The sequence below is a fragment of the Trachemys scripta genome, chromosome 10 (genome assembly GCF_013100865.1).
Source record: "Trachemys scripta elegans isolate TJP31775 chromosome 10, CAS_Tse_1.0, whole genome shotgun sequence".
Lineage (NCBI taxonomy): Eukaryota > Metazoa > Chordata > Testudines > Emydidae > Trachemys > Trachemys scripta.
The window spans coordinates 12,820,609-12,836,412 of record NC_048307.1 but is presented as its reverse complement, the minus strand read 5'-3'; the positions used below and the strand labels follow the sequence as shown (position 1 = coordinate 12,836,412).

Sequence of the window (15,804 nt, the reverse complement as noted above, 5' to 3'; positions counted from 1 at the left end):
TCTGATTTCTTTTGTTAAAAACAACAGTCAACTTGGCACTTAAATGTGGGCTGAATTTTAGACCCTAATCACAAGAGCGTGTGTGTGTGTGTGTGTGTGTGTGTGTGTGTGTATATATATATATATATATATGTATACACACACACACACATACATATACACACACACACACGAGGATGGCACTCACACATACATACGCACACATATATATACTGTCACCTTGCATGAAAAACAATTTAAAAATATTGCCCCCAAATACTTACGTACAAAGACATCACAACAAAACCAAATGAGTTAATAACCCCAATGGAAAACTCTTCCTGATGATATCCTTACCAAATAGTGACCTATATTTTAATTCCCATTAACACACCCAGCTACCAGAAAGTATCCTATTTGTACTTTTTTTGTTGGTCACAGGCATGGTCCAAAGCCCATTGAAGTCAATGAAATGACCCCTCCATTGATTTCACCGGGCTTTGGATCGGACTCTAAAGTCTCGACCCAATCCCAAGGGGAGTCTTTTCCCAAAGAGTTGCACTTTCCCCTCCTGCCTAGGGAGATGTAATTTTTCAATGTTACCACAGAAAGGAAATGGATGCTTTTGTACACAGCAAAAATCATCTGCTGAGAATTTCTTTCACTACCTGCAGAATAAGGCTCTTGCTTCTCAGTGTAAATGAATTCTTTTCTTTCATATTTGGCTCTGATCCACTGTTCTCGTAGCAGTCTGAAAAAAAAAAAAACACACAGAAAAGGAGACATAGTCCAGAATAAGCTAAAAAAGAATTTCTGATCATTAATTCTTCAATGGACATGCGAGTGCAAGTTGAAAGCCCTCCAAAAATTAAACTGTACACCAGCCAGAGTCATTGGCTTGGCTTGTGTTTCCTCTGTTTGTCATTTATACCACAAGTTGATTCTTGTACACACAATTCTAATGGACCTTTTTAAAATGTATATGCAAAAATTAGCAGCGTAACTCAGCATCTAGCCTCGGTGCAAGATGTCCTCCTTAACATAGGAGTAATTTCAAATATTATTTCATTTCAATTCGGAATGCTGGGCCAGGAAATACATTTGCTGGATTGAATTCTTTAACAAGGGGGATCAGTCCAGGAACAAAAGTAGAATATGGTCTCAGTGCTGACGGTATACAGCAGAAATCGGGCAATGAATTCAAATGGTTGACTTTTTAGCAATTAAAGATTGAGAGGTATCATCTCTTCTCAATGCCTGGAGCCTATGCAAACAGATCTCTGTGCACCAACATGAGACGGTACTTCACAGTGTAAAAGAGATGAACTCAAAGCGCATAGCAGAAAACTTTGTAGAAAACCATCCGTCTATTGTTAAATGCCCTACATTTCCAACTGAAATCTCCAGAAAGAAAACTGGTGTCATTTATATGGCACACAAGATCTTTATTTCCAGAAAAACCATTTAGATCAAAGATTACAAATAAGTTAAAAATAAAAAAGTGACTGCTAGCATTAATCAGGGGACCTATGTGAGTTTGGCCTGGAATTTGCTGTAGCCTCAAGACTGTTTTAATTGTTCCTGTCTATTGACCTACAATCTTAAGAGCACCCGTGTTACTCCAAGTTTGTTTTTTGTGGAACATTTAGAAATAGGTTAACTGATCTCAGCAAGAGTATCACTTAGCAATGGCCTCGTATGGGGTTAGATTTGCTCATCATTTGCAGAGCTCATTGCACTTCTACCCCATCATATCTGTGTGACCAAATAATGTGTGCACGGAAGGAGTGTCTGCAAACCCAACATGTATTTATGCTTTTACGAAAATTAAACACAGTATCTGCTTGGCATAACTTCCTCATTCTCAAAAAATGCTTCAGAGGAAAAAAGTGTTAATTTTTTAAAAATTGATCTCTTTGGATAAAGAATGCTGAGATAGCTCAAATGATGTCAGACTTCTATTACATCTGACCTCTCTGCCTTTTCACCTCCCTCTTCCCATCCACTTGTTCCTTCCTTTCCTTTTTTGCCTATTTGTGTATTTCTTTTTATTTTATTGTTACCCTCACCCTAACGTATTATGCCTGTGTAATATTGCCTGATTCTGTATTGTCTGGTCTTGCAACTTTGACAAGTTGTAAAGTTGCGTGATTGCATAATCTTATTGGATATCCTGTGAAATGTGCAGTATTTGGGTAGCACATACAAGCTGTAATTCATTTATCTTTTGTTTTTATTTGTTTCCTTATGAAAATTAATACAAAATTCATCATAAAAATTCGTTTCTAGCTTCAGCGAACAACTTAATCAAATTTACAAGAGAATATCCATTCATAACTGTAGGTATAATCATTTCCTGGTCTGTCAACGTGGGGATAGTGATATTTCTTTTCTCCCATCCATTGTCTGTTTTATCTACTTAGATTATAAACTCTTCGGGGCAGGAACTGACTCTTATTATGGGTGTGTCTACACCACAAATGAAGGTGTGACTGGAGCATGGGTAGGCATATCCATGCTATCTTTAATATAGCAAGCACAGGTAACAACAGTAGTGTAGACATGGTGGCATGGGCTAGCCACCTGAGTTCAAGCCTGCCAGGGAACTTGGATATGTACTCCGGGGGCTGGCCCATACCAAAGCCCATGTCACCATGTCTACACTACTGCTGTTACCCATGTTAGTCAAATTTAGGCTAGCATGATCATGCCTAACCATGCTACCACTAAACCTTCACATGCTGTGTAGACATACAGAGCCTAGGCCAACAGGGCCTGATCTTAGTTGTGAAGTCTAGGCATTACTGCAATATAAATGTATTGGGTCTGCCTTTCCCCCTCTGCCTCCAAATCCTTTTTCGTCTTATTTTAACATCTGATCCTTAATTGTTAGGTTTGTAGCTGTAATTTAGACTGTAAACTCTACAGAGGAGCACAGATCTTGTCTTCTTATGTTTGTAAAGTGCTATGTGGCTGGATTTCTGCGCTGGTGTGAGCGGGAGTTGCAAGTGGTTAGGACCAATGAGGATCATGCCTTAATTGAAGGCTTCAGAACACAGAGCCCACTGATCTCAATGGGAGTCCTTCCACTGGACTTTGGATGAGATCCATGTTTCACTTTAACGCACCCTTGGGGCTGCTCTACATACGTGCTGTAAACTTATTTCTGCATGTTTGATTTTAGCTGTATTTACCATGACGTAGGCTCTACATAAACTGAACTGAAGGGTAAAGAATTAAAGAAGTTGGAACAGACAATACATGCCAATACAGGACCAAACATGCAAAACTCCCATTAAATCAATAGGAGTTCTCTAAGCAGAAATAACTGCAGCCATTTATTAGGTTTAGTGTGACCAGTGGGCCCACTAATGAGGTTGATATTTCTAGGAATGATCCAATTTCTATTTCTAAACTAGGAAGATACACAGCTTTTGCAATCTGATCCAAAACTTACAACCCACCTAAAGTCTGCCAGACTGTTAGATACAGGGAATGTGTCATTCCTGGCAACTGACTAGAAAGATGGCAGTGGGCTCTTTGTTCTGTAATCAACACGATAGCAAACTGAAATCAAAACTCAAAATGAAAGCAACATTTAATGGAGGAGAAAAAGAAAACAGAACATGAGTAGGCTACCACTAAAATAAATGGAAAACTCCCATTTGAAAGAGATGGCAGAACTAGAGGTCTAAGAAGGGGTCAGATGGCATTATCCTTGAGAACTCCAAATCTCCTAATATTTTGTTTACTTGCTTGCCTTTGGAAATGAAGAATGTGCCATTGACAAAGCAGATGGTTTCAGGTCAAAGGGACAGCAGTAAAGGTTCCAGATGGAGTCAGTTGAGTCGTTTTAGTTCTGAGTCAGATGCCATTTAAAATGAAACAAGTAGATGGCACAGGTTCAGGACAAGTCTCTGTCTAATGACGTTTTAAAAAATACCACATCACAGGAAAAATATATTTATGGAGGTGAAATTAATAGGAAAGAAACAGATGTCTTCCACCCTTCCTCACTGCTTCAAAGCTATTTTCCATTGAAAATATAAAGCAAAACCACCAGAAGTGTCCAATGAAGAGCTGGCTGGAGAATAAGGTATTTTCCCCATGAAAAATGTTGATGAAAAAATTTTCATCAAAACAATTTTTCCATGGAACATTTAGGCTTATTGTTGAAAGCCCAAAAACGTTTGGCTGAAAACGTAAAGTTTTGATTGGGAAAAATTGAAATGAAATATTGGGTTAACCCAAATAGAACATTCCATTTTGAAGCAGTCTGACAAACTGTATCTGCTTGCACTGCCACCGTGCTTCATGGGAGGTGTAATTGGCGTACTTTATGCTCCCATTCTCCCTGGTTGGACTCAGGGGCGGCTCTAGGTATTTTGCTGCCCAAAGCATGGCAGTCAGACGGCTTTTGGTGGCACACCTGCGGGAGGTCCGGCTGGTAACGCGGATTCGGCAGCATGCCTGCGGGAGGTCCACCGGTCCGCGGCTTCAGTGTACTCGCCGCTGAATTGGCGCTGAAGCCGCGGGATCGGCGGATCTCCCGCAGGCACGCTGCGGAATCCGCGTTACCAGCGGGACCTCCCGCAGGCGCACTGCCAAAGGCTCCCTGACTGCCACCCACACAGCGACCGGCAGGCCGCCCCCATGGCTTGCCGCCCCAGGCACGCGCTTGGTGCACTGGTGCCTGGAGCCGCCCCTGGTTGGACTACATCTTCCATGATGCCCCAAGTCTCCTCTCTTGCATCATGGAAGTCACGTGGCTCTGAGGCATCATGGGAGATGTAGTTCAGCTAGAAAAATCTAGCCCATATAGGAGAATAGGGGCATAAGGCACCAAAACTAGGACTCCCATGTAGCACTGTGATGGCTCATGAGAATGCAGTTTAATGCTGAATCAAGCCAAAACAAAGCTTTGGGATTTGGGACATGTCCTTTCTGAGTTGAAAGTTTTGGTTTTCAGGTGCTGGGTTTTTTTGACAAAAAGTTTCCACAGAAAGCAGACACATTTCACAAACAATTTGGTTTAATCAAAAACTCAGTTTTCCATCAAGAAACTGTTTTGATTGAAAATTTTCAACTTGCTCTAGTCCAATGCCAATTTTCCTTGAAGAAATGGTCTCCCTCCAGCTTCAGTGTCACAGATATGAAGAAAAGCAAACAAAACCCACTTATACTCTGGTTAAAAACAACACCTGCTCAGTTAAAATCATTGCATAGGGATGGGCCAATTAAACACCACATCTAGCTCACAGCAGCGTTATTTTTGAGAATGTTGAGCATTTGGGTTAGAAATGTGCAGGAAACAGCCTGTGTATCTGTACTATTGTAACACAGAACTCCTCTGTGAATTAAATAAATCAATATGAATGAATAGCCTTTAGAATTTATGACAAAAGACAAGATGATTTGTATGGGGGGAGATTCCCATAGCACCGAATTGAGGAAAGTGGGTAGATTACAAGCAATCATGTTCCAGTAGAATTTTCCAAACTCAGCCAAGAGTTTCAGAAGTGACCAGTGATTCTGGGTGTCCAATCTGAGACACCATAAAGAGTTCTGATTTAGAAAGTGCTGAGTATCCACTCTCTGAAAACAGGCCATTTTACAATGGCTCAAGTTGGGCACCCAAAAAAGCCAATGGTGACTTTTGAAAAGGGTGGCCTTAATACCTTAGTAAGTAGGCAGGAGTCAGGTATAAAATGAAACCCTTTAACCACAACGTTTTATGGCTAACGGGAAAGAAGATCTTGTTAGTATTGATACCAGATTCCAGTAGCATCGGTTATTGTCACATTTCCATGACATACCCTTGTTTTCATAGGCTCACAACTTTCTGAAACATTCACCTGGGGAAGCGACAATTTGGAAACTGTGCCTCAGAGCCATATGTTGATAACAACTAGGGTTTGCACAGAGAGCTGCTGACAGTATGGCAGCAAAGCTATGGAGAACGGCAACTGGTTAATTCTGCAACACATGCAGGTATCCCATAGCCCTTGAAGATTCTAACCTTTCTCGCACCAACCTATGCTGCTGTTTGCCTTACCAGGACTGCACTTCTGTGTGCCAAGCAGGACTTACTCTGACATATTATTTGTATTACAAGAGCACCTAGGGCAGTGTTTCTCAAACTGGGGCTGCCGCTTGTGTAGGGAAAGCCCCTGGCAGGCCGGGCTGGTTTGTTTACCTGCCCCGTCCGCAGGTTCGCTGCTCCAGGCCAATGGGGGCTGCTGGAAGCGGCGGCCAGTACGTCCCTCAGCCCGCGCTGCTTCCAGCAGCCCCCATTGGCCTGGAGCAGCGAACTGCGGCCAGTGGGAGCTGCGATCGTCCAGACCTGCAGACGGGGCAGGTAAAGAAACCGGCCCAGCCCGCCAGTGGCTTTCCCTACACAAGCGGCAGCACCAGTTTGAGCAACACTGACCTAGAGGCCCCAAACTGAGACTGGGGCCCTGCTGTGCTAGGGGCTGTACAAACACTTAACGAGATAGCGTCTGTGCCTCAGACAGCTTACACTCTCAAAATGCAGAGCATGAGTGGGAAAACACAAGCAGCGATGGGATATGACTTGTCAATGGTTATAGAGCAAGTCAGTGGTAAACTGGGAGTATTACCCAGTTCTCCTGATTCCCAGTCCAGGGTCTCACTCACTGGACCTCACTGCCTCGTCTCAGTGCAGCTTAAGCCGATGTAACAGAGGTTTTTCTGGTTAGGTGTAGTAGCAACAAATTGGTGCCGGTGTTGTCTGATGCTTCTCTTCAGGTTGGACCTGAATACCTAGGTGAAATGCGAAAAGACCCCGAATGGGATGTGTTCACACTACAAAACAGATGAAGCATAGAGGCAAATAAGAATGGAGGATTTTTTTTTAAGTTTGACACAAGCCTTCTGCTAATTACCTACAGTTTTCACTGTCAAGTGCCACAGGCCAACTGACCAGACAGAGACTCCTTGTGACTTAGGTTACCATCCAGTCCCCCTGTAGCACCCTTTTTAACAGGTGGGGGAAGCAAATTTTCAAACTCCATCTTCTGTGTGAGAACTGCTTTGCTTAAAAATACAAAAACCCAAATGAGAAAAAAAAAAGTTGTGTTTTTTGTTAAAAGGCCCCCTGTTGTGTGATTCAAGTATGGAAATTTCACAATAGCACAAACATGGGACCTGGCTAAAGGAAGCATGTGGCCTGTGAGACAAAGGACCTCCTGCAACAGGGCCGCTCCAGCATTTCTGCAGCCCCAAGCAAAAAAAAAAAAAAGCGATCGCGATGGGCGGCAGCGATTGGAAGAAGAAAAAAAAAAGCCGCGATCAGCGGTGGCAGTTCAGCGGCAGGTCCTTCGCTCCTAGAGGGAGTGAGGGACCTGCCGCCCCCGAATTGCCGCAGGTGCCGCCCCTCTCCCTTGGCCACCCCAAGCACCTGCTTGTTAAGCTGGTGCCTGGAGCCGCCCCTGTCCTGCAATGCTTCATATCCTGATGATTTATTGAGCCCCAACAACTGCTCCGTGCTGTTCAAAATGTAGAAGACAAGGTCACCGTCACCATAGCTACCTACATTAGCTAATGCCTATTTACGATGGTTTCAGAAGTTCTCACTTACTTATTTATAAAAAAAATGACTACACCAAATAAAATAATCGTCCTCCACAAATCACAACTGGTATCTCAGAGCTGGTGCGGAGGGCAATCAAAACAACTTTGCTTAACATAGACCGACTACAGTGGCATGGCTAGAAAGCACAACACAAATTAGAACGCACTGCTACAGCCTGGCTTAATAGGCCTAATCCAAAAGCCCTTTAAAGTCCATGGGAGTCTTTCCCTTGTCTTCACTGTGCTTTGGTTTTGGCCCAAAAGTGGCTATGTAAATGGGTAGATAGTCTTCTCCCTTACAGATATGTTCCATGCATGTTTTCACACCTGCTGCCTTCAGAGACATCAATATGGGTCCATTGCGTTTGCTTTTGTGAGGTCTGAAGAGGCGACCCAGCTATGAGAGTGTGAGCTGAATCCTAGCTTTGTTTGCAGAACATCAACAGACTGGCTTCCTAAATTCCAGTCTGTTACATTTGTGCAAATCCAATTAAGGCAATAGAGTTACACAGTTGTAACTGATGGCATGATCTAAAGACAATGGGATTGCACAGACAAAAGGGAAAAAAATTGGGCAGAATTTGGCAAACAGAAGCCACATTACTGATGCTGCTACAGCTGCTGCATGGGCAGGGGAGGACTCAACTTTACTTTCAGGGCCCAGCATGGATTTGAAGGGCTGGTAGTTAGGGAAAAAACAAAAACAGAACAGAACAAGCGAGCATCTAACTATCTGTGAATTGAGCACATTAAACCTGGAAAAAAATATCAATAAATATACATTGTTTGCTTTTCCAACTAGAACAGCGCTTTGAATGACTGAACACATTTTTAAAGTACTTATAATTTCACAATGGCAATGATATTAGAAACCACTTTTTTTCCTACCTATAATTATCTCTCTTTATATCCACAGGACTATCCAGGGCATCGACCCTACTGGGACATTGCTTTTCTTGGAGGATTTGAAAGCACCTGACCGCTCTGGTTTGTCATCTCATCGCAACCCAGGTATGGCAAAAGCCCATGGTACTTTGTGCTCTTTTATTTAAATCTAATGTGTCCCCCACTCCCACCATAAACACTTGGGCACTGAATGCTGATTCATTAAAATATTATGTTGTTAAAGATGAAGGGCTTGGAGCTGCTTTCACTCACATCAACGTAAGCCTGGAATAATCAAGATCAAAGCCTGGTCCAAAGAACTTTATAGATTGAGACAACACACTAGATTTCACTTATAGCATTAGCCATGCCCAACCTCACAGAGTGCCACCGTAGGATTACGACTCCATCTGAACATCTTGCTGCTGGTAAGTAGTGAGTGAAGGTGTGGATTTAGATCCACAGAAAGTAAAGCCATATACAGAGGGGCATTTCTGTATTTTTCTAATCAGTTTTCAGCCAGCTGTGTGGCCAAATTAAGACTTGTCTTTGCCTCTGTTGAGAAGTATTGGTAGGTTTCCTTCTTCATCCACAGCTCACCTTGGGTATGTCTACACTGCAGCTGGGACTGAGCCTCCCAGTCCAGGCAGACAGACTCACACTAGAGAGACTCAAGCTAGCACACTACATAGAGCAGCGTGGCTGTTGCAGCTCTGGTGGACACTCGGGCTAGTCATCTGAGCTCAGACCCTGGGGGTCAGGTGGCCTTGAGGCAGGAACGCCAGAAGCTCCTGAGAAGGGGACCCCTCCCCGCTCCACCTCTTTCCCCGGACCTCTGCCCCGACCCTGCCTCTTCCCCCGGGTCCTGCATGCCGCTTGCTCCTCTCTGCCCCTGTCCCCCTCTCCCTTAAGACTATGCCCTCCCACTTTTAAAAGTGATGGGGCCATGGCCCCCTGGCTCCTCTGTTCTGGTGCCCCTGACTTGAGGGCTCCAGCCACTGCCCGACCTACCACCCGAAGTGCAATGTCCACACTGCTATTTTTATCATGCTAGTTCCAGCTAGTGTGAGTCTGTCTACAGGGCTGGAAGGCTCCTCAGGTTAGAGCCTGATCCTACAAATCCTTCCTCACACGTGCAGTCCTTGCTCGTAGCAAAACGTGAGTAGTCAGAGTGTAGTCTTTCCCAGTAGGGCCACTCCTGCGAGTCAGAGGCTGCAGGAGCAGGCATGTCAATCGCAGCTCAGACACCCTCCATGTCTGACTGTTTCCTGAGTAGCCCTCTGCTCCCTAGCAAAGAGGGGTGGGTAGATACTGTAGCAAATCAATGTGAGTAATGAACACCCAACCTGGATTCCTGTGGGCTGCCAGATGACTGATAGCTGTTTTCCTGTCCTAGCCCATCTCTAAAGGGGCACTTGCCTCAGGCCACTCATGTACCTGTATTGAAAGCGTCTCCCAGTTTCAACAGGTACAATGGATTGTTGCCTTACTGTTCTTGATGTTACTAGGACAGTTTAATAAGCTGGCATGTAAAACACCCAAAGCACATGGACTCTCCTGAGAGGATGCTATGGAGTGCATTTGTAGACAGGGTTCCAGGTATGTTTTAAAGCACAGTGTTGCTTTTCCAATTTTGCTCAGAGTAAGTACAGACAACACAGTGGATGAAACAGTGCCAGCATCTGGCCTGTGTTAGGCTCTCCCCAGGAAAGCCTGATATGCAGCAAACAGAGCTAGACTAACGGGGCTTGGAAACAGCTGCAGACGTGGCCACAGGCCCTAAAGTGGACAGTTTGCTCTTCTAGCTACAGACTATCCTATAGTCTCAATTGCACCGGTATCAAGTAATTTCTGTGTATGCTGGTAGGAGGACTGAATTTCAGACCACTTTCCTCATCTGTATCACAAGAGATGCGAAGGCAGGAAAATTAACATGACTAATGTTCTGCACAGAAGCTGTAAATAGATTGTTGGTTTCAGTCCAGCAATGCAAGAGAGAAAATCAGCAGCCGTTTCTTCTCGCACAGTCACAGAGCTGAATGATGGCAACCATTCCCACAGCAGTTAATGCATAGGGGTGAGCTGAGTTAGGAAGCTGCAGCCTTGCAATGGGGCAATGCAGAGCTGCACCACTCCAGTGGGGACTCTGGGAGACATGCTTCAAGGGTGTTACCTGGTCTGTAAGAGGACGGAGGCTGTTGAACCATTCAGTAAGGGGTGCTCCCCTCCATAGCCGGCCAGCACGGCTTGTCCATGGGGAAAAGGAGTGGCTGGAAAGTCAAAGTGGCTGGGAAGGTTCTTGTGCCCTTTCTTCTTCATATGCACCTGGGGGGGCCGGACACTATCTGATCCCTTGCTTGGTGTCAACAAACACCATTCTTAGAAGAGCCCTGTCCCTTCCTTAGGTACAGTGCAACCTGTCTGAAGGGACCACCCCAGGGGTGAACAAAAACTTGGCTATCCACCAAGATGTGTCTTTAACCAAAGGTCAATCAAAACTGCATGAGACACCTTGGGGATGATTATGTAAGTATTATTGTCACTACTTGTGAACAGGGAAATTGGGTCAAAGAGACTCAGTGGCTTGCCTAGGGGGCGGGGGCGCTGTGCTCTTGTCGATTCAGCATGGGAATGGCAGGCAGGCAGCACCAGATTGTGTCACTGTTGGGCTGTGCGACCTTGGACAAGTCACTTCACTTTCTCCAAACCTCGGTTGGGACGCAATCGCATTTACATAACTCCCCGGGGGGGGACTAGGAGGCCTTATTAAATACTAGGCCTTGTCTTCCAAACGTATTTGTGAAAGTAGCTCTTCATCACAGGGGAAATCCCATTGACGTTAATGGGACTCACTCACACGAGCAGCATTTACAAGGTCTGGCTCAACATCTGATGCATGCAAGCAAAGCATTAAGGCCAGGCAGAGGCAGGAACAGATCCTGGCAGGTTCTGAGTGCCCATCCCCGTAATCAAGGTTCTGGGCCATGCTCCCTCTAGGGAGCGGCAGAAAATTTGGGCAAAAAAGTAGCAAATTGTAGAAATATCTTGAATTTGTAAAGAAGCACTTTTTTCCCATTGAAATGGGGACAACCTTTTGGAGATGACTCCAGTGTTCCAGCCTGAATTCTGTTGTTTTTCCTACGAATACAATGGCCACGAGTCTAGGTTCTTGGGAGATGTTTTCTTAACCAGTCCTTAGAAACGTTACCCTCCGGGATGAATGGGACTCCAATTGTGCCCCGGGGGCAGGCTGTTTGTTTTATGGTTTGGTGTCACACCAGACTCTTCTGAGAAGGAGCAGACTTTTTTGAGAATTGGAACAGTAACAAGATGAGGTTGTTTTCCATTTGACAGCATTATTGTTCTAAAGGAGTCGTTTACAGTGATTTACCCATACTCAAATCATTTCTCTAACTGTCAGTACCGGGATCTGCTACCAAAAATCATTTCAGACCAAAATCAAGATCTGCTAACACTTTGCAAATGAACAATTCTCTAGTGCCAGGCCAAGACAGACTCAAGATGGTGCTTCCAAAATCCTACACCTGGGATTGGGTATTTTAGAACAGGGGGTGGGGAGAAAAAGACACACAGATTCTAGGACACAACAAGAGCAATCAGTTAGGGATCCCATATACTCTCTTCCTCTCCATGGAAGATTTATTTGGAAAAAAAAGAAAAGAAAATTAAGAGAACTTTTCTTAACAGCTATAGCAACAGGATTAAGAATCCAGTAAAAGTAGTATCACGCACATGGGTTCGATCGCCGAGTTACTGGGAGGTATTTTCTGGTCTGCTTTAGGCAGGAAGTCAGATTCGATATTCAATATGGGTCCTTCTGTGAATCCTTCAATCATTTCCCCCACTCTCAGCAGGGAAACAGAGCCAAGGCCCCGGCTTGAGAACAAAGGGAAAGATGACAGGTGGCAGGGTTAAGAGATGCCCTCTGCAGACAGACAGACAGAGCCCTCACCTTGGACTGACAAAGGGACAGAGAGACAAAGCCTAGAATGGAATCTATAGCAGCTTGGCTGGCTGACTGCACTGGCATGGCCAGATGGACTACATCTTAACCTTTCTCTGTGCTAATCCAAGGACTTCCGATGCTGTGTTCCAGTTGACTAATAACCCTTACTCTGTTTTTAAAAGGCTGCCAGGTGTCACTGCATATACTTGCTGAGGTGCATGGGTCCCTGAAGGATGCACAAGTCCCTGACCAGGAGTCTCTCTCAGTTGGACTCACTGGGCAGAGCTCCCAGCATGAAACAAGAGTGCTGGAGCCTAGAGGCTCAGTCTCAGAGGCATTGAGACCATGTGGCCCAACCTTAAGTACAAGTATGACCCCTTGGGGGGAGGGGAAGGACTGCCACACAGAAGGGGTTCCTCCAAGGGACCGTTTAAAAGCTGGGGCGGAGCACACATCTTGTCGATCCATGACAGAGTGACAAAGTGGTGTTGTCATTTGCCGATTGGCCAACACTATGACCTCGTTCCTGGAAGTACCACCTTCCCGGGGCCCAATCCTGCAAAGTGCTGGCTTCAATTGGTGTCAAGGGCACACTGGATTTTGCAGGATCAGGCCTTAGAGATGGGTCTAATCAGACAAGCAACATAAACCGATATTCTCCCCTCCCTCCAAATGCTGGAGCAGGGTAATTCTGGACATACTATGGCAGCTTCGTCATGTTGGATTCCACTACCCTAAGCGTTTACATGCATAATATTGTGTAGAATCTCTCTTTTATTGTCCTATCCTGGAAGATTATGTCTTGGGGATATGATGCTAGCTTTGGCACTATGGAAAAGAGCATCTTGGTATTACAAACAACAACATAGCATCTAGTATATCAGATGGTAGAGCCACGTTTTCATGCAGAAGGGTTATTTAAAAAGGTGGGGGAGGGTCTAAAAACCATAATTACAAATTGACATTTTTATAGCCTTAGAAAGCTGGAAGGGTCTAGGGAATGAGCAATCTATTGACTCTTCCCTGTCCCATCCAACTGCAGTTATTAAATAAAATCTCACGCGTAGTACTAGCCTACCGTATAAATCCAGAGGACTGGAACTTCTCAAGGCCCTTTATAACTGAAACCAAAACCAAACCAAACCCTGAAAACTAAAATATTACAGAGGCTGCAGTTGCACAAACAAATAAATGCTGTTTACCAGTGAAAATATGTAGTTACTTACTGACAGTCAGGAAATGTTGGCTTGTAATAAAATGGTGGTATTTTAGATTCATATCTTGCTTTTGCTACGTTGTTTCCATTTGCAGCCATAAACTGTAAGGGGCGGGGGAAAAAGAGAGAGAAAAATTAAGCAATTTTAGCTCTGGTTCCTTTACCCGTCTCTGGTTCTACAGAGTAGTAACAGTACCCAGTTCTGCACACACGTATGACAACACTCCACTGGGGCTTCTTATGGAAGATCTTGTAGTAGTGTGTCTGCAGGATAGCACCCATAGATTGCACTTCTATAGCACTTTGCATCAGAGGATTGAAAAGCAACTTGTAGATGTTCCATTCGTTTCACTCTCTGTTGCCAGGTTGTATCATTATGTCCATTTTACTGATAGGGAAAGAGAGGCACAAAAGATAAAGAGCTGCTTTCTCGACACCAACGGACGTACATCTGGTATGGAATGGCCCAGAGCAGTCTGTTTCTCACATACAGCAGAAGCGCCCTCAAGTCACCCAAGTACAGCTTCTATTTAAGTGGGTTTCCATCTCTCTTAGCAGCTGTTGTCAACATGATGCATCATTCATCAGACAGGTGACTACACAGACTGCTACAAACTTGGGAACAACCTCTTCCATCAAGATTGGACATTTCATCCCCTTAACGTCCCTGGGGCCAAATTCTGCCCTTGGTCACATGTGTGATCCCCACTGGTTTCAATGGTAAGTCAATGCATGTAACTAAGGGCAGGTCTCTCCCATTTCACACTGGCGGATTCTCCAAGCCAAATTCTGCCTTCATTTGGGCATGCTCAAGGGCAGAATCTGGCACTGAATCTGCTCCCTAACGTTTCTACCCTAGCCAGATGACACAGTCAGAAAAAGATCCTCTGATTTTATTATTTTTTTAAAGAAATCTGTGCCTACTTTTGCTCCTTGGGAAAGATTAAGTGATCAGCATAAAAATGAAGGGTGACGCTTCTGTGCAAAGCCACTCCAGTCACCTAAGCCCCCTGTGGCTGATGGTGCATGACTCAGCAATTAGTTTGTATCTTAATCCAATTCCGGCCCCATTGTTATACCAGGAAGCAGAATTTAAGAGCTATATTGACAAGAGCCCTTGCAATTCTCACCAGCAAATGATTACCCTGACCAGCCTCTAGGTCTCACTATGCTCACTCCCCATAGGTACATGCCTTTGCAGAGTGCGATTCCTGGTGCTATACGGCAGAGAGAAGGAGAAGCAGCTGTTCCCTTGCCTCTGACACTCAGTGGCATAAATGTAATTTGCACTCATAGCAGTTTGCAGGCAAAATGTAATTGATCAACACACCACCCCTATTTCACATTCAGGGAAAATGAGGATCAGAGATGTTATGATCAAGGGATGAAATCCTGGCCCCATTGACCCAAGTCAATGAGAATTTTTCCATTGACTTCAAAGAGCCAGGATTTCAGGCAATATTTTCATAAGTGGCCTCTGAGTTTGGGTGACCAGCTCAAGACGCCTTGTGCGTGATATTCAGTGGTACTGAGCACCCACAACTCATATTGAAGTCAACGGAGGTATGGATGCTCATCACCCCTGAACAATCACACCCAACATGTCTCAAACTGGTCCCTGGAATGGAAGAATCAAAGAGTCAGTGCCCACTTTTGAAACCGTAGGCTTACATGACTCATCCAAAGTTTTACCCGAAATCAGCATCACAAGGAAGGTTAGAACCTTGGTCTCCTGGAGAAGAAACTACAGGAAGTAGGTTGACAGTTTAGTTTCAAAGTGCCTTTAAACCTTCATCCTACAACTACCTCAGAAACGACAACATTGGAACATGGACTTGTTAATTAGTCTGTCATGGCAGCATCTGTCCTCGTTCCCTTCTGATCTAGGATTGAAATTGCTAAATTGAAAACTCTGCAGTGATAGACACGTACCTGCTCACAAAATTCAGTACAAATTCAATGATAAACATAAACATAGAGAGGTTTCAGAGTAGCAGCTGTGTTCGTCTGTATCCGCAAAAAGAACAGGAGTACTTGTGGCACCTTAGAGACTAACAAATTTAGTCCGAAGAAGTGGGCTGTAGCCCATGAAAGCTTATGCTCAAATAAATGTGTTAGTCTCTAAGGTGCCACAAGTACTCCTGTTCTTTTTATAAACATAGAG

At 44.5% G+C, this 15,804-nt stretch overlaps 1 protein-coding gene across 1 annotated transcript in view; it reads right to left on the bottom strand.

Annotated features, from left to right (window-relative positions):
- The window catches only part of ADAP1 (ArfGAP with dual PH domains 1), a gene marked incomplete in the record, with an annotated part of 115,841 nt that overhangs the window by 77,351 nt on the left and 22,686 nt on the right, over nt 1–15,804 (bottom strand). Inside the window, 2 exon segments of the mRNA XM_034784411.1 lie at nt 648–730; nt 13,651–13,742. Coding sequence (XP_034640302.1) covers nt 648–730; nt 13,651–13,742 — 175 coding nt within the window.